Below are 25,361 nucleotides of genomic sequence, written 5' to 3' on the forward strand. Positions count from 1 at the left end.
GGGTTTTAGAATTTACACGCTAAAGCTTAGATTTTACCATTTGAAATTCTATTTCGTTTGCATCAGCAGCCTCTCCATCTATATTTTCTATTAAATATCACGTAAACTTGTCACGCGTGTTTAGCTCATCTAATAAAATGATGCCACATTATATTTGTAGCCTAAAAAAAAATAACATGGCATAATAAAAATAACGTGATATCATTTTATTGAACAAACTAAACACACGCAACAAATTCATGTGACACTTAACATAAAATATAGATGGAATAACTGCTAATGCAAACGGAATATAACTTTAAGCACTTTCAAATTTTAGGAGAGTAATTTGAAATTTAGCTGATTATTTTTTCAAAAGTCTATATTTGGTAATCATATTAATCATAACCTGAAAAAGTTTGTTTCCCATAAAGCTTAAAAAAAAAAGAAAAAAAAAAAGTTTGTTTCCCATCAAGCTAAAAAAAAAAAAAAAAAAAAAAATAATTGAGAGAGAGAGAAAAGAGGAAGGGTAATTTGGTGAATTGAGAAGACAGAAATAAATAATTAATAATAGTGTTATCCCGTAATAAAAGGGTAGTTCTGTCAAGAAAAAAAAGGCGGACAGGTTTGCAACTAAAATAATCAAGTGGTGTCAGATACATACATTATTCTGATTAGCGATAGATTTTCCCTCTCTGCCAATTCCACCTTTTTTTTTGTTTACGCGATGAAAACTAAGCAAATATAAATAAAATAAATAAAGAAAACACAAAAAACACAGAGAGAGAGAGAGAGAGAAAAGGAAGCGAATTCAAATACCTTCCCAACAGCAACAAAGCAAAGGGCCTTTGAAATTTTTTTGATTTCAAAGCTCCTCTCCTCTCGGCTCTCTCGCTCTCTCAAACCCTAGCCTCTCCATGAAGCTTTGAGTGAGAGATTACTATTTTACCCCCCTACCGGAAATATCACAGAAATGCCCGAGGAGCCTCCTCCGCCACCATCTCCGGTGGTTTCATCATCATCAACTCCCACATAAAAACCCTCACGCGGAGAGAGAGAGACAGAGAGAGAGATATATATAGAGCGAGAAACTCGTGCATTGAATTTGAAAAAAATTAACAAAATTCAATCCAATAACGTACATTCATTGATTGATCGAGAACCGTTGGATTGATTGGTTGATTGGAAAATATGGCGAAGGGAGGCCCTGTCGGAGAGAGATTAAGGAGGATCGTGCGGACGTTGTTTTTCATGGTGGCGATGGTGGTGTCGCTGCTTGTGTCGTCGCTGCCTTTGCTCGTCGCCATTGGCGACGTGCTCGTGCCGTTCGTACTCATCTCCAGCTTCACCTGCATCGGATGCTACGGTCTCAAAGAGCATTTGCAACGATACGCTTTCAAAAGCTCCTTGACCGATATTCCTCTCGTCTCCGTTGTTAGATCTCTCATCATTATCTGTATGTTCTCTGATTTTTCGCTCTTGAATTGGAATCTTCGTTTCGCTGGTTCCTTAAAGGAATCAAAATTTCAAAGCAATATTGATTTTAAAGCTTTTGATTTTTTTTTTTTTTTGGTTTAAGTTTTATATTTTCTGGTTCTTGAACGAATCGATATTCAGAACCGTATTGATTTTTATTTATTTATTTTTGGCTTTTAGCTTTTGTTTATTTTTAGTTGTTTTTGAAGGATTGGCATCTTCTTATTGCTAATTCTTCGAGAAATCAAAATTTAAAATATATTGAATTTTTTTTTTTTCAAATGGAAAATTGTACGGATTTTTGTGGTCTTGTATCTTTTCTTCGAATTAAAATTTTTTTTTTTTGTAATTTAAATTTTAAAATTTTGTTGCTTTTGAATACATTTTGATCTTCTACTTGCCGATTCTTCAAGGAATCAAAATTCAAAACTATATTTTATGAATATGTTTTTGTCCTCGTAAAATTATGTTTATTTAAAGATTTTTGTTTTTTTTTTGGGTGAATTGCAACCTATGTTTGGTTGCTGAGAAAGTACAGGAAAAAACAGACTTCTGTAAACAACCTTTTTTTTAGCTGGTGTTTGATCCAACAATAAGGCAAAAATTAATTTACAGTGAGATATAACTGCTTTTATCACTGTTAATTGTTTTTTTCCCCTTAATAACTTCTATGCTTTTATGGAAAATACTTATTAATTTTGTTAATCTTCTTCATTTTCTATATTTGAATTTTACGTTTAGATAAAGGAGATTACAGTCTGTACAAGTTTATTTATTTATTTTTAAATATTTTGTTTTCATCGTTGTTTTGATTACTAAGAAGCTTAAAAAGTAAAGTCCTTTATGAATCTAAAACTTGCTGTATTTTGCTCAGCTAGCTGGAGCTTTTTATTCTTATTATAGTTCCTAAACAATGAAAATTTTGAGGTTGTAAAATCTGAAATTATAAGATTCCATTTTTTGTAGCTTACAGTACAAGTTTCGTTCTTTTAAGGTGGGCAACTGCTTTTATGAGTTGAAATCTAGAAAGTGTGGATGCTCTGTTTTTAGGGAAAAAATAGGAATCAAGTTCTCTCCATTGCATGTGGAACCTAAGAAAAAGAAACACGAACTCCCACTTTGTTGCGCTGAATTTTTAGTATTCTTTTTTCTTTTTGCTATTCTTTTAAATTCAAAATAATATGGTGTATGATTCCATTCACATTATGAAAGAGAATTTAATGTTTATGAAACCTGATTTTTTCTGGTGCCGTTATTCAATTTTGGAAAATGCTAAAACCACAAAACTATTTTACAAACTGGCTTATTATATGGTGAGGAATTATTGGGAAAGTAAAAAAGTGATATTCTGTTTTGGGTTTGTAAAAATATTTGTATCTGTAGCATTACTCTTTAATTTTATCCATGTAACATTACCAAGGTGTTCCATTGAAGATTTCTTTAGAATTTTGTAGGCAGAATGTTACAGAAATTGATGGACCTCATACCATATTCAAAATTTTATCATCTGGGCTTGGTTATTTTCAATTTCAAGTATTTGCTGAATCTGATCCAATGTCTTTTGACTACAGGTGTTTATTCAATGTGTGATGCCCCTGCTCTCTCACACGGTCCATACCTTGGAACTGTGACCTTGTGTTCATTTCTCTCAATTCTTCTTCTTTCAGTTAAGGCTTGTGTTTTCACTGTAAATTCTCAAATTGAGGCTGAAGCTTCATATTCCCTCTCAAGGCAGAAGCTCCATTTGAAGAAGTCATGGGGTATGCCTGTCTTGTTTCTCTCATCTGTAGTCTTTGCTCTAGGCCATACTGTTGTTGCATATAGAACGAGCTGCAGAGCACGGAGAAAGCTCTTGTTTCACCGAGTTGATGCAGATACTGTAAGTTTGCATAGTTTTTGTCCTGTGTTTTTGCAAATTTTGAAATACATGTTTGCTTATCAAAAAGTAAGATGCTTGTAAATGTTGTCAATGCCTTTTTTTTTTTTTTTTTTTTTTTGAGATAAATGTTGTCAATGCCTATTTGATTAAGACTGAATGTGCTCTTTTCAATTACATGAGGATGTTTTTATTCCAATTAGACCTTGAAGTTGGTGCATGTTCTTGATCTTATAAAACTTGGTTATGCAACTATATTCACTTAATTGTTGTCAGTTTCTTTGGTAGCACTATATGGATTTATATGGTCATAATGTCTACTGTTTTTACTGACTACTCTTTCAATTAAATTAACAGGTCCTTTCATGCAAAAGTGTTTTGTCTGGCTTCCAGAAGGTCCCACGATCTCCCACTCCTTGTGGAGGAAAAACCCCAAAAAGTGACAGTGAAATGAGGCGAAAGCCTTTAGGGTCACCTCGTGCTGAAGGGGAACTCCACGTCAGTTTACTTGCCGACATTGACAGTTTATTCATAACATGTCGAGGGCTTACTCTCCATTACAAGCTTAGCTTTCCTGGTTCTTCACCTCGTTCATTGTCCTCCACTGTCTTTCTTGAACCCAGTCCTAGTTGCAGCTCCCCAAAAAAGGCTGTGGGAAGGCCAAAATTTGAGAGGCATGCGTTAAGTGTGTTGTCAAAAAGCCAATATCAAATGCACCGGAGCTATAGCAATCAATTTCACAGCTCTTCACTATATGCTCCGTTATTGGATGGTTCCACAACTCCTCCTGTTCTTCCTGAAGAAATCCCTGTCTTGAGCTTAGATGATGCTGGTGAGCAGGGTGAAGTTGGTAAATTGAACTCTGGGACTTTAGAGAGGGACTTGGAGGCAAATTGCTTGTTCGGTGTTGTTCTGGTGCATGGATTTGGGGGTGGAGTCTTTTCATGGAGGCATGTGATGGGGGTGCTAGCTCGGCAAGTGGGTTGTACTGTTGCTGCTTTTGATCGTCCTGGTTGGGGATTAACTTCAAGAATGCGTCGGGAAGATTGGGAGGAAAAAGAATTGCCTAATCCTTATAAACTTGATACTCAGGTAATTGGGACTAAGATTTGATTGTTATAATCATATTCCTATAAATTACCTGGAAAATGATCCTCTCCATTTGAAATGGATTTATCTTATGGTTCAGATTAAATATAATTTAAAAGTGCATCAAGTGCCACGTCAAATTCCAATTTTAAATGATATGGCATTTTGTACTTTGTTAGATCTAGGGTAAAATCTTAATTGTGAAATGGACTATCTACATTTCAAAGGAAATGGAGAAGATCCCCCACTCATGTGTATCTCTCTTTTAATTCTCAACAAAATTGAATCTGTCTCTCTTGTTGGGAAGGTGAAGAGATATTAAGAGTGTTGTATGGAAGGATGGGAAGTGAAATTAAATGTCCCCTAATACTTGATTTGTCAACATATTTGGAGTTTTGGAATTGGACTTAGATTGAAGTTGGAGTCCTCACTTCATGGTTTTAGATAGGAGTCCAGTTTGAAATCCAAAGCACAATTTCTGCTACCAAATGCAGCATCAAGTGTGACAAACTGAGTGATCCATTTGTAAATCCAAAGCACATTTAACATGTACTGGGGGCATTACAACATTTGTTGATCTCTTGATTCTGTTGTGGTTGCTCTTTCTTTTTTTTTGGGTCTTTCTCCCACTCATTTTATGTATTCATTATCTTCACCCTTTATGTCTGGAACAAATTTAGACTTAGGTCTGAATATTTTATCTGATGTTTCAGGTAGACTTGCTTCTTTCTTTCTGCTCAGATATGGGGTTTACTTCGGTAATTCTTGTTGGTCATGATGATGGAGGCCTACTTGCTTTAAGGGCTGCACAAAGGGTTCAAACATCAATGAATTCTTACAACGTGAGTAACCATCTTCTTTTTCTATGCTGATTAAATCTTTACACGCCAAAGGAAAAGGGGAAAAAACGAATATTTTAATTTCACCTTTCAGGCAGAAAAAGGATCATATCATTTGGTGTGAGATCTAAAATGTCAAAATACAAATACCTTAACACTGTGTTTGGGTTTGGATGAAGTAATTAATATTTTCATGGAGAATTGAAAATGTAAATCCTGTCTAGTAATTATTGTTTAGCATAAATAAAAAAATCTCATTCATCTAAATCACCAAAAATTCCATCCGACTTTACAAGTAAATGATTAAATGGATTTGACCATAGCCAGTTATGATCTTGAGCTTCACAATCTTTCTCTCTGTAGTCTGATCCATGGAATACCACTGTACTGGCTTTCATTCCTTTTAGCATTGGTATTTAAATATAATTATTTGCTTGTTGGGTATCAACGAAGCAACTGGGTTTTTTGGTCGATGCTAGTTCTCTAGAGACTTCTTCCAATTAAATTGGGTGAAACTCCATTTGAAGGAAGTTTCCATTTTTCTCAATCTCTCAGCATTGAAATTCCATTTTCTGGAAATTCTATTATAAGATTTGAGAAATCATGATGGAAACTAGATCAATAATCTAGGCTCTTGGGACTATAAATTTGCATCCTTTGTTGAGCACATTCTTTGACGACTCTTAAGCAGAATGAAAGTGGAGAGAGGACTTTGTAATAATTGTAATGGACATTTTGTCTGGAGGCATGGCTCTAGTTGGCAATGTTCACTTTGCTAGTGCTGTTTGATGTTATTGGACATATGATGGTCGGCAGATAATGGTGATGGTGTTCTATGTAAATGGCATTTTTTGGGCAGGTTTAGCACAAGGTGTGTGCATTTTATTGGGAGGATTTTGGAAATAAAGCATCAGTAGATGGAAGTTCTTGAATTTCTGCCAAAATTTTCCAATAGATATTTTGAAATTTCTTCACTTGCTCAAGCCAAACAAGGAATTCTTTGATGCACTAAAATTCAGCCTGCAACCTTTCCCAAACAAAGGATAAGAGTGCTATTTCGTCCCTTACTCATCCATGAATTTTATTTGCACTATTATGTTGAGAGTGCTACTCAGCTTTTGGGTTCTTGAATTTCTGATATAAGCTAATTAACAATTTATAGAATCAAACTAATTCTAACATAATGTCTAAGAGTCAGAAAAGTTGTATAAATAACTTTTTGTTCAGTCATTTTATGCAAATGTTTCCAACAAATTTTAAAATTTTCACCTTATTTGTTTATATGCATCATTCAGTTTGCAATTCGAGGAGTAGTATTGCTAAGTGTTAGTTTGTCAAGAGAAGTGGTTCCAGCCTTTGCAAGGATTCTTCTGCATACTTCACTTGGGAAGAAGCACTTGGTTCGTCCTCTACTGCGAACAGAAATCGCTCAAGTGATAAATCGCCGTGCATGGTATGACGCTTCCAAGCTAACAGCAGAGACTTTAAGGCTTTATAAGGTACACCTGCACCTCCTTAAATCATAGACAGTTTTATAAATATATCAGTATGTTAACAGTCAGTTGGATCACTGTTGTGTAATGCAATCAGGCGCCCCTATATGTAGAAGGTTGGGATGAAGCACTTCATGAGATAGGTAGATTGTCATCTGAGATGGTCCTTTCCCCACAAAATGCAGAATCATTAGTAAAAGCAGTTGAAGACATGCCGATGTTGATTATTACCGGAGCTGAAGATGCCCTTGTTTCTCTTAACTCTTCTCAAGCCATGTCTTCAAAATTTGTAAATTCTGTAAGTATTGTTCTACGATTTCCTTTTTCTATTACTTACTAATAGTAAAGTCTTGGGACTTAACCAAACTTATTGAGGTAATGTTACATGGGAGTGGGGATGATAAATCTTGTTGTATCAATTCCCATTGTGGTAGCAAATGCTTGATGATTGTGTGGAAAATCCAGGCAGTTAAGAGACATTCATTCCTGTCTCTTTTAGTCTCTCAATGTTGTTACACATGGAGAAAAAACCTTGGTTCCATCCCAAAAATCCTAAGCAAAAAACCCTTCTCTTTTCTGGTTCTCTTGGAGAAAAAACATTGAAATAGAGTCCTTGCTTCTTAGAAAATACTTGAATATCATAAATATTATTTCGCAAGGATAGGATATGAAAAAGTAATTTCCTCTCTACTCTAATTGATCTAATCTTTACCATGATTTATTTTGCGATGCAGAGAATAGTTGCTATATCTGGATGTGGCCATCTTCCACATGAGGAGTGCCCCAAGGCATTACTTGCAGCTATATTACCCTTCATAAGCAGACATTTATTTAATCCAGAGTTGCAAAACCAATAGGGGGATTCATTTGTTTAACTTATAAATAGGGTAGGGGAGTTTCCTTTTGTTTTGCTTTACCCCTTTTTTTTGTCTCTCTCTCTAATCGTTTTCTTTTCTTTCAATCAATTTACTCAATAGAAAGAGACAAATGCCATCTCTTTCTTTTGGGCATTTTTGATTTGCTAGTTTGGAGCCTTGCACTAATCCTTATTCTCCAGGGTTGTAAAGCTCTCTCACTTGTGTTTTTCATTTGTTTTCTTTTTCTTTTCTTTTTTTTTTTTTTTTTTTTTCCAGGTTTTCATTTTCAAAAATACTTGCTAAAAGAGATAGTTATTTTCTACTAAAGGAGTGGAAAATAGCATATATTTGTACATGTATCAACTATCAAATGGGAACTCATGCAATTGGGCATGGTTTTTGTCCCAAAAAATTCACTCTTCAATTATTTTTGGTTTTTCCAATGCATGCTGGATTCCTTTGTCCTCGAAGCCCAACAATTGGCTTTAGTTATATATAGGACTAGAATTCAGAATCGGCTAACTGGGAAGAAGTGGCATATTTCCAAAAAAGAGATGGTGTAGGAGCAAATTTGGCGTTGGGATTGCAATGAAGGTGGTGGTAAATTGAGCTGAAGCTGGTTTGGTCACCTTGAAAATGAGTATGGTTTTAACCATAGGCTTAGAGTTCACAAGGTTGGCTGAGCCAGTTCAGGCCTAGTAGGGACGAAGTTTGGCTCAAATTATCAATAGGAAGATGACATTTGATCTTGTCATTGCATGACTCACTTAATCCAACCAATCAAGTGAGTCATATGCATTGCACATGATGGGACACATGTCATTTTTCTATTGGTGATTGAATCCAAACCTTTACTAGTTATTTATTCCTTAGTTTTGACATTTCGTAAGACAATTACTGAATGAATAAACTAATAAATCACATGTTCAAATTTGAAAGTTAAAGTTAGGTTCTTCAAAAAAAATTGTTTTAAGTTTTGTGTAGCGATTAAATAAACCCATTTTAGCCCAGCCAATCGAATTGATAACCTAGTGAACAAGTATCCAAGCCGGTCTACTTGTTTATAAGTGGTAATTAGACCACTTATGTAATTGAATCACTAAAACTAGATAAAACTTTGTGGGTTTTTTCCCAACCCATGTAAATAGTGTGACTCATTAAGGCAGTATCAAGTCTGTAGAGGTTGTTAAGAGCCTTGTAGGTTGTAGCTTAATTGGCACCTCTAAGTGCACAAGTGTTTGGGGCTCTAAGAATAAATAGTTTGAGTTACAAGGTTAACAATATATTGTAACTATTTTAGGAAAAGAAAAAAAAAGGTCTGGAGAGTCTATTATTAGAACTATCAAATGGGAAGTTATAATTATAAATAGGGAGGAAAGCAAGGGCTATTTCTGCAATTCTGTTTTGAACGGAGCATTGTGCTGCTCTTGGGGCATTTCTCTTGCGAGCCTTAGAAATTCTTTTTTTGGGGTGTTGGTTATCCCAACAAGATTTGTGAAGTGGTTTCTGTAATAACTTGCTGTAACTTTTTTTTTTTTTTTGAAATATAATTGCTCTTTTATTGAAAAATAAAATATGATTATTATTATTATTATTTTTAAATTGAATGAAGATTAAAGACGATGAAAAAAAATCGCGAAATGGTCTCCCCAATTTCAAGCTTTTCATTGATATATATAAAACAGTAAGAAAATTTTGAAATAACAATTAAAAAAGAAGAGAGAAAACTTGAAATTGGATCTATATAAACAGATTTCAAGATGAGTAATTTAAAAAATTATATAAGAAGGTTTGAAATTTCAAGCATTTTCACTAAAAATTCAATAAAATAAATAAAGTTGAAATAAAGATTAGAGAAAGCAAAAACTTAAAATTGGTCTTAAATAGATTGATTTCAAGAGGAGTAATTTAAAAAATAAAAAAGTGCTCATCTTGAAATCAATCTTTTTTACAGGATTACAACTTAAAAGTAATTGAAATAGCATCACTTTTCCAAAAGTAAAGATTAGATCTAGTACTTTATTCCAACACATTGAATTTGTCATGTTGGTGAAAATTGTCAAAAGTGGTCATATGTCATCATCATGACGAATTTAGTACATTAAAGCATTGAACTTGAGGTAATTTTTTTTTTCCCAAAACCCTTAATTACGAAAAGCTTTCTTGAAAGAGAAAAGGGAAACAAATTGCACTTCTCTTAAAATACAAAGTGATTTAATGTGTTGAGCGCATTAATAATTCAATTAGCATTGAACAAAAGGATGTTAGAATATTGGTCTTATAAACAATCTAATCTTTAATATACTTAGATTTAATTTCTCTTTCTTTCCCTTTTCTTCCTTTCAAACCAAACAAAGTTATAGTTAACCCAAATGTGAAAATGTGTTGAACTAGATAGCATCCTAATTCTATCTTTGTATTTTTAGCATTTGAGCATCCACAGCAGTGGAGCTAAAAGTTTAGTTTTTTAGCTCTACCAAAAGTTAATTTATCTATTTTACCTACATACATGCTGCAGCAATGGATCTATTTTAGCTTTTAACACAATAAAATAGTATAAACATCACAATAAAATAATATATCCACTACAATAAAATAATATATCTTATACAATAAACAACAACACAACCACTTCAACTGCCACCGCCGTCGAAAATTCTTGCAAACAGAAAATTCCCAATACATTCCTCTATTCAGATGTTATACCTAACAAAAACAGCAAAAAAATAACACAATTTGCCCAAAACAACATAGTGACAACACCATTTTTCACCACAAAATAACACTAAACTCAGAAAAATTAAGACAAAAAAATTCACTACAAAAGAAGAGAGAGCACTGACCTAAAGTAGATCGGCTGGGATGGCGTGGGCTGAGGCGTGGGTTGGGACGACGATGGCGTGGGTTGGGACAGTTGGGACTGCAACTGCGTGGGTTGGGACGGCGACAGCGTGGGCTGGGAGATGAGAGAGATAAGAGCTTGACAGATGAAAGTGATGAGAGCTTGATGAGAGAACTGATAAGAGAGAGCACGGTGAGATAGAATAAAAGAAATGAAAAAAAAAATAAAGGAAGTTGAATTATTTTAATCGGAGGTTGAATAAATTTTTTTTTTATTTTTAGATGTGTGCTAAAAATTATGACTTTACCTCCACTGCTGCAAGGCTTTTTTGGTATATTGGTGGAGATAAAATAGCATTATAATTTTTTAACTTCACTGCTGCAAATGCTCTTAATAATCACTTTCTTCTTTTCTAGGGGTGGGATAAAAAAAAGGATTTTTTTAGAAAAAAAAAAACAAAAAACAAAAAATCTTAGTGAACCATAAACGTTCGCATTAAATGGAAAATACAATTGGTTAAAAAAAAAAAAAAAAGAAGAAAGGAAAATACAATTTATTTATTTATTTTAAGAAACAGGTGGAAGAGACACTTGCAGATCTTCAAATCACAAAATGATATTTTTACGAAAGAAGGTTGTACAAAATATTGGGGTCCTAGACTATAGACTTAAGGGCATTAATAATCATTTTTTTCTTTTCTAGGGGTTAGATAACAAAAAGGATTTCTTGAAAAAAAAAAAATCTTATTGAAGAAACCACAAGACGTTCGCAATAAATGAAAAGACACTTGCAGATCTTCAAATCACAATCTTTTAATGATGAACCTGTGTAAGCCACGCTCTAATGAACACTAAATACAACCACATGGCGGTGCATCCTTATTCACTATCTCTATCGTACATTCGAACTCAGACTAAACCCTCCACCATTTGCACCAAAAGGACGTGCACTCACTCTCCCATTCTGACTGAAAACAACCCACCTTTGCATGTAAATATCATTTGAGCATAAATATGGGTCATAACTCATAATTTTTATTTTTATTTTTTATAATCAAATATGGGTCATATCATATTTATTATTAATATAACTTCCCCAATGATAACGAGTTACTAAAGCAGTAGAGTCATCAAAGTTTAAGAACTCCATAATCGCTAAAGGAGGTATTACATGATAAACAAAAGGCTGTGACTGCGAACAACCAATTTTTGTTAGTTTCAATTCTCAAAAAAAAAAAAAAAAATTGTTAGTTTCATAATTATGAAATTAACATTCATAAATGATGAGGAAGAAGAAAGATTTGCATGATTTCAAATATTTCATTAGAGTGGATATGACTTCCTTTCAAATGGGAGTAGATTACTTAAAGTATATATCAAAACTATCCGATGATCATGTGATTAAATGACATTGAGTATATAGAAAAATGTTGGACAAGTATTTAACACTACGTTTGCTAAATTTATTTGGAAAAATTTAACAAATGTCTTAGAGGTATTGATTTAAGAAATAGTTTTAGAAATTTTTTATAGGAAAAGAAAAAAATTATTGATTTTTTAACAGTTTTTTTTTTTTAAATATTTTTCATAAAACAGTATCAAAATATTTTTAGAATAGCCAATTAACAAATGCCTTAAGAAAACTCATTAACCTACCTTATTTATTTATATAATTAGCATTTAATTCCTACTTACCCTAAGGTGCACTTAAAGAATAATAATAATAATAATAATAATAATAATAATAATTAGAAGATATATATAGTTTGTATCTATGTTTAAAATCGTGAATGTTCATTTTTAATTTTGGCCAATTATTAAAAGAAATTTAATTTTGTAAAGAAAAAAATTTACTAGAGTATGAAAATTATTTTTATTTGTAATTTATGGTCAGTTTTAACTTTTAAAAAGAAATAATTAGGTATATATTGACCTGTTTATATTCTTGAAAAATACAATAAGTTTCAATTAAACCCTAAAGTTGGCCAAGTCATTTCTAAGGCCTTCATGAGTCCAAAACTCTTAACCTTTAGTTTAGAGAATTCTAGACACCTTTATTAAAAAAATAAAAGAAAAAGAAATCAATCAAAACACACCATCTCAACAATAATTTGATTTTTTCCCATTATTATTCACAATAATCATTGTAAGAGACATGATTTTTTTTTTCTTTTTTCTTTTTCTTTTTCAAACCATGATGTTATTTTACTAAAACAAAAGAACAATATAGAGTAAAAAGATTTCACAAATTTTTTTAATATTTTTGAGGTGACTAATTGTTAATGTTAGGTAAAAATATGATATAATAAGAACTAGTAAAAGAGTTATATTAAAAATATTACAAATTTTATTACATAAGTTTAAAAATTGACCTATCACCAAATACCAAAAAAAAAAAAAAATTAAACATTTATTTATTTACTAAGTGATTTCTTTAGAAAATATTTATTAAGTAGTTGAAACCCATTAATCATATTTATTGACATGTAACTTTATAAATTTTATACAATAAAATTGGTAAAAGCATTAGTATTTTTCTTAATTAAATATTATAAAAATGATTATATATGCAACATTACTAAAAAAAAGAAAAAAAAAGAAAAAAGAGAGAGAGAGAGAGAGAGAAGCAAAAGGTGGCCAAAATTTCAAAAGAAAACCACACGCGCTTCACATCATCTTTACACTGCCAGACCCAGCTTCCTTTCTTTTAGCACTTCACCTCTACTACACTACACTACTGCACGTCTACTGAACCTCGCCAAATCAAACCTGTCTCTCTCACCTCACCTCAATAGTCAATATTCTCTCTCTCTCTACACATGCATAATATAGCAATACTGAGCATTTTTCCATTTTTGTGCAACAAAACTCTGTTTCCATTCATTTCTCTGTTCTTATGCCTACTACCACACTTTACATTGACTCTTCTTTTCCCTTTCTTCCTCTGTAATAACCAAATATACATATAAAACGTACTCTGCTCTGTTTTTGCTCATCTTCCTTCTTCTACTTCTACCTCTGCACCTCACTGTCTCGGCGAATCCAACGGCCCAGAACAAATGGTGAGTTCATAAGCCTCTCTCTCTCTCTCACTACTATGGTCGATTCCGTATCAAAAATGGTACTTTTAAATTACAATCATCGTTAGTTGTAATACCAACTTTGTTTATGTATTCGAAAAAGCAAAAAAATGGGTTTGAATAGAAACATAAATATGGACATGTGGCATGTATTTGAGAGTCCAAATGCATTGATTTATGATTGCTTATATTGTAACATTTATGTCTTGACTCTTGAGTTCCCATTTACAAATGCAGTTCATAGGATTTCTGTTTAACTCTAGTTTTGGTGGGTTAGTACTTAGTGAGTGGTGCCTGACTAGTTCCATAGCTGATCCCAAAATTTTGGAACTAAAGGTTTTGGTTTCTGTTTTTGTTTGGCCAATATGGTTTTTGAGTCTAATTTTTGAGCCCTCCTCCATGTTAGTCACCTTTTGGCTTTTGCCACCACCACCACACTATTTGGGTTTGGTTAAAGGTTTTAAACTAATCCTCTGTATAACACTGTTTTCGTTGAACTTTTTTGATTGGTATATATTTATGTTTGATGTTTGGTAAAAATGAGATTTTTATTTATTTTTGTATGTTTTATTTATTCGTGGATAATTTCTGCAATTATTTAGTTACTACGAGCTTGATCTTAGATTTCTCTCTCTCTTTAGGTTTTGGGTTATGTTGAATAGCATAACATTTTGGAAGCTATGTGGTCCAAGGTGGTAGAAGTTATAAAGAGAATAAAACATAGCGAGTCTAACATTTAGTTTTACATCAATATGTACACTTAAAAATGGTGTGTAATTAGTTGTTGTTTTGACAATGATACTGGTTTTTCCTGGATTCAACCTAGCCGTTTTTTATTCATCACACTTTTTGTTACTATTGATGTGTAAATTTCAGCTGGAAGTCCCATGTCATTGTTTCCTTTCATATTATCTTGCGTTAATCCTTCAAAACTACTTTTTCAGTCGTTCCCTACCAAAGCTGTAATTGACTTTTTGGTGTATAAATATAGACTATTGTTTATAGTGGATTATTTCTTTGAGGTTGTTTGTTTTGGTTTTATCTAAATTATATCAATATAATTACTTTCTTTTGGTTTCAAGGTTTTTAAAGATGGATTGAGCTGAGCATCATTAATATTTGGAGAAGATACAGTATGTCACATCTTCGAGTGAAAAAGGTTGAAGATAACATGAAATTTAAATGGGGTAGGAAGAAGGGAGTTAGCAAGACAGATGAGCACATTCAATTCTATGAGTCATTTACTTACGAGGATGTGGAATACTTTGTTTTCGACTGTGCTTACATTTACTGCAAAGGTGACACTGAGACCTCTATTTGTAAGCTTGTCAAAATGTTTGAGACTCCAACTCATGCAAAGAGAGTGAAGGTTGTGTGGTTTCGTCGTCCTATTGATATACGTGATATTTTGGGAAATCATAATCCACAATGGAATGAGCTATTTTTAGCATCTGGTCAGGGTTTAGGATGTTGGGGTTACATCAATCCTCTGGTAAGTCATACTTCTTTCATGTCCTCTAATTTTTTCTTGCTTTGGAACTTTAGTGAAGCATTTAGTTGGGCTTTATACAAAAAGAAGGGCTCTTATGGTTAAAATATACCTTAAGAGAGCTAAGATATTGTGAGTAAAGTTATATGTCTCTAATACTGCATGCTGTCAATTTTATTGCATATACAGGCCAAGTTGGCAATTGTGCATTGCAACTATGGGTATTATAATTCATATACTGTAGTAGTATGATGTTTGTCTGATTTTATATTACCAAAGAAATGTGCTCAAGAATAATAGGATAAGTAGGATAAGTTAAGACTAATCTTAGGAAAGAGCAGTTCAATACAAGTTTCACCTTATATGCCATTTTCCAACTTAGATTATGAGTCATTCTGTTAAAATTAACCAATTGAAGTTGGTGACCTGGTCACTCACTGTTATTGTATCACATTTTCAACTAAGAATTAAAACTAGGCTACATGGCATATCCTTTTAGGATCAAATCAATGTTCATGAGATGTGACAGAAGTTTTACATTGGCAGTCAACCCAACGTAAAAGGATTTGGCAATAAAGTATCATGGGCATAGTTAGCTACTCACTACTATTTAATTAATTTTATATTTATGTTTTTCTTTTACCACAGAGGTTTGTATAGATGTTCTACGCTATCATTCTGCATGTTGCAGAAAATCTTTCTTTTAGACTTGGAAAAGTTATGTGAAAGATTAGAAGAAACAGTCTTGGAAGCTAGGTGAAGTGATTGATGGTGAGATCTGGGTAGGAGCTACCAATACTCGTAAGTATTTAGGACTTTATTAAATAAGGAACAAAAAAAAAAAAGCTATATCATTAGGTTAAAAAATCTGTAAACAGGGTTATATATTAACACTCTTGATTACAGCTATAATTTTGCAAGTAACATCAACAGCCAGTCAAATCAGGGAACCAAATTTAAATATTATTAGCATGAGAAAAAGTGGAAAGATAAGTTGAAGTTTTCTTCAACAGTTTTACATCTAGCATTGAATTTGTACTGTTTGATAAGTTTTCTATTCATCTATTAAATATTCAAGAATTCATCTTTATCAGGCATCCGAAAATTTTTCAGTCAAGGTTTCATTCTTAGTATTTTATTGTTATATATAATATCCATTACATTTACACTATATAACGTCATATTGACTTCGTGAATCATGATTCAGGTTAGAGAATTCTCTTGTACGTAGATGTAGTATTCACATTATCTTCTTGACTTTGTTATTCCGGTTAGGCGAATTTGACCAGCTCTTTACCTGATGACCGTATGTATTGTCATATCAAAGGTAGCTCTAGTATAATATAGAAGTTGCATGTGCCTTGTATCTCAACTGGTTGTCACTATCAAATTAAAAAAAGAGAGTATAATATAGAAAATTTTGAATTTTAGTGTTGGTGGACCATACATTGTTCAAAGAGAGTCTAACTTTATTTTTGGGGCCAAAATCTTGTAACTTGGAAAAGGTGAGATTTTCAATATTTCAGAATAGAGTTGCTTGGATTAGTGCCTAATAGGTGGTGAAATAAGGGGAGTTGAAGGGGTCATGCCATGTAGAATGAAGGGTTCTTTGTTTATATGGATTTTAGGTGGGACGGGTTGGCTATGTAGGGGCAGGTTGGCTAGGTAGGGGCAGAAAGGCAGAAAGAGGCATAAATAGAGTTACTAACCTTATAGATTATGTTCCATGCTTTTGGTGAAGGTGTGACTTCTAATATTATTACATAAACTCTCTCCTTTTCCTGATTTTAAATAATAGAAATGAGTTTGTATCATTTTGATTAACTGTTGGCATCTTTTGTCCTTATTTAATCACTGCATCTCTTATCTCAAAATTCATTGAACAGAGCTGTCTGTCCATTTTCTTTCTCTACCTTATTTCAGGAAGTTATTGTGGGAAAGTGCAGTGTTGTTTGTACATCGAAGGATGAGAGAAATCCTCATGCATCTAAAACAGAGTTGAAATGGGCTGACTACTTCTTTTACCGTACTGTTGATGTTGAAAAGTGTGTAATATCAGAGAAGTTTAATGATGAAATAGCTGGAATTAAAGGTACAAATATTGATAATGATGCTTTTTATAAGATATAGGATTATGATCATGAAAATATCTTGATCTTGTCGTTCGAGACTAAGAAATGTTTCATCTTTCTTGTGAGTTATTTTTCCTGTTGATCCCTTGAAATTTGACCAATTCTTATGGAATTTAAATAGACAATAGTCTTGAGTTGCACAATGAGTCTTGCTGTAGAATGCTTCTGTATGTGTTCATCTAAATATATATCTTGTTCCTACACATATTCATTAATAATTAGGAGTGGCTCAATTTCATTTCTTCTAAAATGTGCACTAATAATAATTTTCGTATGATTCAAAACTGGAAGGCAATATGATCCAAATCCCTAACCTACTATTTGGTAAAAAAAAATCCCCTAGAATTTCATTTCTTCTAAAGTATGACTTTTACCACATTCATTAATAATTAGGAGTGGCTCAATTTCATTTCTTCTAAAATGTACACTAATAATGATTTTCCTTTGATTTCGAAACTGGAAGGCAATATGATCCAAATCCCTAATACACTAGAATTTCATGTGTTCTGATAACTAAATTTTCCTTATCTCTTTAATTCTGAATTGACATTAATTTTCATTCATTCTCTTCAAATATTTGTATGCATTGCAGTGGAGTACTTTTTTAACAAGAGGAAAGATCCAAAGCTCATTCGTCCTTCCAATCTTAAAAGGAATATAAAAACGGAAGCTGGGAGATCAACTTTGTCATCAAAGATTGGTTTGGTTGAGAAGGGGGCCAGTGCTGTAAACGCTGACAAGTCTGGCAATGGAGTAAGCCCAGTGCTGCTAGGTGATTCCTCACTGCAATTATTTTGACACTTCCTCTCATGTGTAGACCCAAACTCTGACCTCAATAAGTGGGGCCCAACATGTGAAAGTTTTAACTTTTAATTGGAAGGTTGGGTGGTGGAGACAAGTTTCGAACTTAGGATCACATACTTTGATCACATGATAAATTAACAGTTGTCCCAAATGCTTAACCTAATAGAAAATGGTGAAGTTGATCACTTAATCCTTATTCTATGCCTACTTTGTATGTGTTACATCTGAATTTAACTTATTGGATGAAATAAACTTGTTTATGGTATGAGCAGAATCCAAAAGGGCCATGACTAGTATGGGTGAGAACAGACGTATGTCAAATGAGAATTCCACATTGAGGCCAAAGGCTACTATCAACAAAGATGGGACTGAACCTGGTCAAATATCATTCAGACAAGATCAGGATAAAGCTAATGTGAGATCTTCTGATAGTTTATTACCTATGAACGAATCAGATACCAGGCCTAATAAAAAGAGGAAGCTTCTTCTGGATGGCCAGAAAAAGGTACCCAAAAAGGGGGAGGATATTGATGGGAAGGCAGGCAATGCTTCTGATAAAATGGTTCCTGAACTTGCTGGGAATAGGGGTGCCAAAACTCATGCCCAATTCTTGGAGGTTCCTAGAAGGCCAGATGCTGTAAGTCTTGAGGGTTTTAAGTTAATGTTGTATTTCTTAAATAGACAAAGGTTGATAAAGATATATACTTTTCATAATATAGTTTTTTATTTTATTTTATTTTTCAATTTCAATTATTCATAAGAAGATGAAGGGTCATATGTGACTCATTAACATTGAGTAAAAAACTCTAGAGAAATTTGATTACTGTCTGATGTATATAACAGTGTGACTTGGAATCTTATGTTTTGGTGTTGGATGGTCTCCAAATCCACAATATGGAAGTTGTTTGCAAACAAGAGCACATTCAATTGAGTTTTGTATTCTGAGTTTAAGTACTATTCTAATTTCTATTCTTTTCTTGCTTGCAGGATAGAAGCACTTGGTTCAAGAAACTAGTGAGTTTCCATATTTCTATTTTACCATGAAATTGCTAGTGTACAGTGTGTTTGCTTACACAAATCAATATTGCATTGAGTTTTTTTTTTCTGGGAAGCTGCTTTAAACTTCTAATGCAGATAAAAGAATGAAGATTCTGGTACTTGATTTAAGATCAAATATTCTATTTGATGATTTCAACCTATATTCAACCTTCACAATAAGTTGTCAGTCAGGGGAATCTGGATATTCCATAGGAATAGAATAATTCTCCTGTATTTTGAAATGAGACTTTTCTTTTTTTGCAGCTTCCTTCTTTGGTTTAAATGGTTTTATTTTTTCTGGTAGCCATCCATCTTAATAATGCGAGAAACATCCTTAATCTTCCCTTGTTTTTGTAGCATGAGAATGTTGCAAAGATGGTTTCTCAATCGGCCTTCTGTCATTGGTCTTAGTAGACCACCTTCTATCAATATTGCAAAGAGCGACAATCACATACCTATTCCAATATATTACTTGGTTCCCTCTTCCCTACATTGCACCTTTTAAATATATCCTTGCTTTCAGGTAATTCATTTAGACAACTTTTAACTCAAGAAAATGCTTGACAGAGTTTGTTGTTGGAATGTTGTGAGATGTTGGGCCAATAAACTGCCAAGCAAATATTACAAACCAATAAGAAAATAAATCAACCACACAAGAACACTAAAATTTGTGTAAAAACCTTTCAAAAAAAAACTTTTACTTTTGTTGCTTTCACACGCAGGATTTCTTTTCTTCTCTCTTTGATAGCTCTCACGCAGTGACTGTCACACTTATTTCTTTTCACTAATTGGCTGGTCGACTCTTGAACCTAGACTGTCTGCTAAATTCCCACATATGCACTAGTTTATATAAAAAACCCATGCTGCCTACAGTTTCTTCTCCAAGTCAGATATGTATTTTCTTCTCTTAGTAATATACTGCCTCACTTTTCCTTCTTTGGAAACAAATTTTCCTGTTTTAACTAAAATAAGAAACCTGATTGGTGGACAAGCTTATTAAACTAAACTTCTTGTGGGTGGGACCTGGGTGCTGGGTCCAACATGATATCCTGTGTACATACATAAAGGACCTTGCTCCATTCTTGGGTGTCTGTAGATCTATGTCCTCCATGTGCAGTAACAGGATCTCTAATATATTTCCTGTACTCCCCATCTAGCTATGGGGAGTAGATAAACTAGTTATTAGTTCATTAGAAGAGCTTATCATCATTTCATTCATAGATACCTTAGGAATGATCTACAAATTGAAGAAAAATGAAAATATAATTTACGATATGCAAAAATGATACTATCATATCTTAACCATTCTTTCTTTTTGACTTTCTCAGCCTTGGGATCAAAGACTGCAGGCAGCTGAAGAAATGGGCACCTTAGTCCTACTGGATAATCTAGATCCATCATATACATCACTAGAAGTAGAGGTACATCTAATAGTTCTCCAGGTTCATAACTCTTGCTTTCTTCTCCCCTCAAAAAAGGGGAAAAAGACAAAACCTTGCTGTATGATTTTACAAAATTAATTATCTGCGTATGAGCTGCATATTGCGCTCATATTTCACATATTTTCCTTGATCTTAGAGAAGCATTGGTCCATGCTTGGAAAAGAGATTCCTGAATATGTCAAAAATTAGGATTTTTATAGGAGTTAATGATATGGGACTTGTTTACAAAGAAGCAAACTTGTCCAACTCCATTCTTATATATTTTTATTATTACATTCAAATGCAAATTGTCACATTTTTGTACAGAATACCAGACAAGCTATGTGAGGAATCTATTCAAATTTAAACCTAACATTATAATATGTCCTTGAAGAAATATCATACCTAACTGTATTTCAAAGAAAATATAACCAATCCTTAAAATCGAATGATAATGCACATGTGGTAATCTAGTACATCTCATCCTTTACATTACAGGATGTACTTTAATAGGAAAGAAAAGCTTACAGACCTATTCCTCACTAATAGAACATTATTTCTAGCACTGTTACCTAATATAAATTATTAAAGGGTAAAACTCAGGTATGGTTCCTTTAAGTATTATACCTTAGGTTCCTCTATTAAATTTGTTAGAATAGTGGTTAAATGATTAAATTCACTATTTCCTAGAACTTGAAGGTTTTGGGATAATTGGTAATTTGTCATTAATACTAGAGCAGATGGTCTTGAGTTTGAACCGTATCTCCACTCTACATTCCAATTGAAATGAGTCACAAGATAACAACTTTGTGAGAATATCACCCCATGATAACAGCTTTGTGAGTAGATCACCCAATTGATCATCTGATCGAACAAAGGGAGTGACAATTTATTTCTTCTTGAATAAATCCTGAATGAAGTGATAGTTAATCTCGATATGTTTGCTACATTCGTGGAATCTATGCAGCCTAGTCTATAGCATCCTATTTGATCCTTATCATTTTTTACCTGTCCTTAGGATTTAGTCTGGCATGCATTTAATAGGAGGGTTGAGGCAAAGATGATACAACAGGGTACTTTTTCACACCCACATTATGGTATGGGAGCTTGTTCTGGCTTTATCCTTTTGCATTCACCAAATTGTCACTGATTTTATTTAGTATTAAATCTTTGATTGGTGTGCAGTGAAAACTCAAACTCATAAGCTCCAATCCTTATTGTTTCAACTTTCATGTGCTCACAGGTAAGGCTTTGGTCATATTCAAATCAAACGATGCAGCTGAGGATGCAATATCTAAGTTGCAGAGTGGATGCTTGATTCTAGAAGATGGAAGGTACTTATACCATCAATATCTCTATTTTCTATGTTTGTGCATTGCACTAATTATTCTAGTGTTGATGCATTTAGAATTTTCTTTTGGAGACTTAAGAGTTTCCGGTCCTTTATAGCGAAGTGTACAACTACATTTTGAAACTTAAGATGGTATTTAGTATACTAATAAGAGTAGTTATACCATGAATATTGTAAATTGCAGATTTACAAGGAAATCAAAATCACTACGGATTTTAATATGTACTTTTGGCACATGACAGACCCAATCAATGGAACAATAAAAGTGAAGAATGGAAAAATAAAGGGTAGATGACCTAGGAGTCAGGTTGGTTGGAGTCAGTACCATACCATTGAGAGTTTTCTAAGTTAAATTTTATTCATCATCAAAAATAATGTCTCCATAGGAGTACAATACTATGCTTATGTAGACTACTGAATCCTAATTATGACTGACATAGTAAACCCTAATTCCAATTGATTTATGAAATCTAATTCTAATGACTTGAGAAATTCTTAGTTATTGGATTACAAAAATAACCTTTACTAGTAAAATAAAATACTAATAACTTAATATATAATGATTGCTATGCTTTCCATGGTTCTCAAAATACCATTTATGATCCATCACCATGAAGTCTCTTCTCCCCAGACAAGAAAGTCAGGAAGTTCTAGTATTCAAGGAACTAAAACTTAAACTTATCTGTTGGAGTACTTGAATTATATTAACTCAAAAGGATTCTTATATCAATACAAAGGAACATGAATAACTTGCTATGGATGAAGAATATTATGAAACTCTATGCAAGATCAATTTTACATGTATCTGATATTCTTGTTGCTTTGTTTGACCCCAGGCCTGTTGTTGGTTGCAAAGGAACTCTAACACAGCAGGGAAAACCAGCCAAATTTTTTGGCCATCTGGTTCTTGACGTAAACAAGCGTCAAAGGCAACGTGATGAGAAGGTGACTTAATCCTGCAGACCAATTTCTTTTGATTTTGCATTTCTTTTTCTCTTCGATTCAAACATTATATATGTGTGTGGGTGTTTAGTGCACTAGGTACATGATTTTTATGTGTGGATTTTTTTTTTCTTTTCCAAAGAGAAATGCAGTAGCAACATCACACTCTTCGCAGCCAAATACAATTGAGTATGATTTTGCCATGGAGTGGCGTCACCTACAGGAATGGACAGATATTTGCTGGAGGTTATTATTTGAGGTGCTTTATTGTCATAAACTCTTTTTATTGTGTTTTGCTACTTCATGTTTTAGAGCATGTGTGTCACTGGTGGATCATTGTGTGTTGATAATTTATGTTTCATAGTGGTAATTTATATATAGAATAAAAGGGAAAAATGAAAAATGAAAAAAAAAAAAAAAAAATCCTGAACTTCTAATTTGAATTAGAAGTGCCTGAACTTTGATAAATATCCAAATTGATCATTTGGTTTGAATTAAGCTCCCTTCATTGAGAAAAAAGCACAAGAAATAAAAAAAGAAATCTTTAATTAAATTATAATTTAAACAGATTTTTTTTTTAAAAATAAAGTCTAGTATGAAGGTTTTTTTTATTTTTTTATTTTTTAAGGGAAACATAGAGAGACAAAAATTTAGACAGAATGATCAATTTAATTATTTCTCAAATTAGAAGCTTAGGGTTCAATTTGATTTTGACCCAAAGTTAAGTGGCGTTTTGCATTTTACCCATAATATTCCCAATAAAGTTAATTTTTTATTCAAATAAGGGCTTGTTGCTCCTTGACTATTTACAAATTCTTAAATTCTTATTTAGGAAAAAAAAAACATTAAATTATTTTAATGGGTAATTTATATTAAACTGTTTTTCATTTGATAAGATAAGTTACTATGACAATTCTTTTCCTTCTTTTTAAATAACAAGAATATTCTTATCTAGAAGTTTTACTCTTTTTAAGGCATTGAGGATTCACTGCTTGTGTCAAGGAATTTTGACATACTAACGGTATGGATATAGATATATATATGGAAGTCGAAAAGGATGACCTGCTTCAGTTCACACACATTTTTACTAATTAAGAAAGTTAAGGAATTTTATAGGCCATGCCTTTATACTGAAGGATCTATTCTCATGCATGTCTAACACTATTAAAGTCTTTGCTCTTTTTTTTTTTTTTTTGGTACAAGAAAGTCTTTACTCTTAACATGTGAGAAGATTTAGAATATAAATGTGTGCATGCACGTATAAAATCTATTTCAATCTAATTTTCAACTATATTATCATGCCATATTGTACGGTTAGTTTAATTTCAATATGTGGTTTGGGAAGCATCATCTTGTCCTACACGGGTTTAATCTTTTACGTTTTTTCTGTTAGGACAAAATTTGGCTACAAACTTGATTGTAGCCTAAAGTTATATCTCTACTCAATATCTTTTTATTGGGTGTGAATTTTGACAAATCTATCATTAGATTACATTTTATCTTATATCCTATATGCTTACAAAATTTTCATAAGATAAAAAAATCAATAGCTATGTCATTAATCAAATGTTTAAATTTCAAGTTTTTGTAGTTTAAAATTATGCATAAAAAATAAGTTTACGGATCGAATAGTAAATAATATTGGATTGACATGAAATTTGACATATGTATTAAAAATATAAAGAATATGCAATTAAACAGTTTGATTTTCAAAATGTATAGTTATGTTAATTTTTTAGTTTTTAGTGAGACTTGTAGCCTTTTACATAGCCAAACTTTGTCATTTATGTTAATCTAGAAGAAATGTACTTGAGAAATGCTGTTGCATTGCAAAGGTAGATTGCACATTTCATCTATTTTTACAGTAAAATGCAATGGAACAAACCTTGAGGATGCAAGTCCCAATTTGAAAAGTCTTACAATATTTTGCAGAGAATCATATTTTTTATGTGACTTATCCTTTTCTTTTTTATTTTCCCCCTGTATGTTGTGACTGTCTTCAGATTTTAAAATTTTCCCTTCTGTTTATGCAGGCTCAAGCGAAGGAGATGCAAGAGCTTGGGAGCCAGCTGAAATCAACTGAAATCAATGAACTTACATGAACAAAATCATCTTTTTAAGGAAATTTTTGTATTTGTAAATTGTGAGAGCCACAAAAGGATAATGCTCTAATATATTTTGGACAGCATACAGATACAGGAGCCCCTCACATGCATAGGATAAAATGAATTGGAGCTTCTATTTTTGGTGTAAATTTACTCTTTTCATATCATCAGGTCTTATAAAATCATTGGTTATAAAGAAATGAAAGTATTGAATTATAGAATGATACCACGTTCGCATTTTCTTATTTTGTTCTCATCCTTGAATTTTCTTGATGAAAGCCTTCTTATTGTATGATTATAAGTAAGCTGGAATATGTAATGATAACTTAAAGGGATAATTACAGTAAACCCACCAGAGGTTAGGCCCGTTTATACTAAGTTTACCTGTGGTTTAAAACTTATCACTTTGCCCACCTAAGGTGCCTTCCGTTAGGGATCTGTTACCCACCTCTCCGTTTGCCGTTAGAAAAACACATTTTTAAAGAAAAACAAACGTAACAAAGATCAAAAAGTTAGGACTTTTTATTGTTTAAGAACTTGTTTGAGAAC

At 32.7% G+C, this 25,361-nt stretch overlaps 2 protein-coding genes across 2 annotated transcripts; both read left to right on the top strand.

The window, feature by feature from the left end:
• Positions 1-739: 739 nt before the first annotated feature.
• LOC126725631 (uncharacterized) lies at positions 740-8,036 on the top strand. Its single transcript, XM_050430436.1, has 7 exons — positions 740-1,435; positions 3,027-3,334; positions 3,689-4,423; positions 5,134-5,262; positions 6,555-6,758; positions 6,850-7,050; positions 7,487-8,036. Exons 1-7 carry the CDS (start codon positions 1,171-1,173, stop codon positions 7,607-7,609), a joined length of 1,965 nt encoding a protein of 654 aa, XP_050286393.1. The 5' UTR covers positions 740-1,170; the 3' UTR covers positions 7,610-8,036.
• Positions 8,037-14,665: 6,629 nt separating this feature from the next.
• On the top strand, positions 14,666-25,041 carry LOC126728025 (protein ANTI-SILENCING 1). The gene is made up of 12 exons (XM_050433907.1): positions 14,666-15,022; positions 15,209-15,259; positions 16,943-17,111; positions 17,744-17,923; positions 18,228-18,592; positions 18,943-18,969; positions 20,322-20,414; positions 21,433-21,511; positions 21,658-21,748; positions 22,602-22,710; positions 22,850-22,966; positions 24,741-25,041. Exons 1-12 carry the CDS (start codon positions 14,666-14,668, stop codon positions 24,807-24,809), a joined length of 1,707 nt encoding a protein of 568 aa, XP_050289864.1. The 3' UTR covers positions 24,810-25,041.
• The last annotated feature ends 320 nt before the right edge of the window (positions 25,042-25,361 follow it).

This window comes from Quercus robur, chromosome 5 (genome assembly GCF_932294415.1).
Source record: "Quercus robur chromosome 5, dhQueRobu3.1, whole genome shotgun sequence".
Taxonomy (NCBI): domain Eukaryota; kingdom Viridiplantae; phylum Streptophyta; class Magnoliopsida; order Fagales; family Fagaceae; genus Quercus; species Quercus robur.

Coding starts and splice junctions, on each gene's coding strand:
- LOC126725631 (XM_050430436.1), top strand. CDS start 1,171: ATGGCGAAGGGAGGCCCTGTCGGAGAGAGATTAAGGAGGATCGTGCGG. Junction 4,424..5,133: donor CTTATAAACTTGATACTCAG/GTAATTGGGACT, acceptor CTGATGTTTCAG/GTAGACTTGCTTCTTTCTTT. Junction 7,051..7,486: donor CTTCAAAATTTGTAAATTCT/GTAAGTATTGTT, acceptor TTTGCGATGCAG/AGAATAGTTGCTATATCTGG.
- LOC126728025 (XM_050433907.1), top strand. CDS start 14,666: ATGTCACATCTTCGAGTGAAAAAGGTTGAAGATAACATGAAATTTAAA. Junction 22,711..22,849: donor AAAGGCAACGTGATGAGAAG/GTGACTTAATCC, acceptor TCTTTTCCAAAG/AGAAATGCAGTAGCAACATC. Junction 22,967..24,740: donor GCTGGAGGTTATTATTTGAG/GTGCTTTATTGT, acceptor CTGTTTATGCAG/GCTCAAGCGAAGGAGATGCA.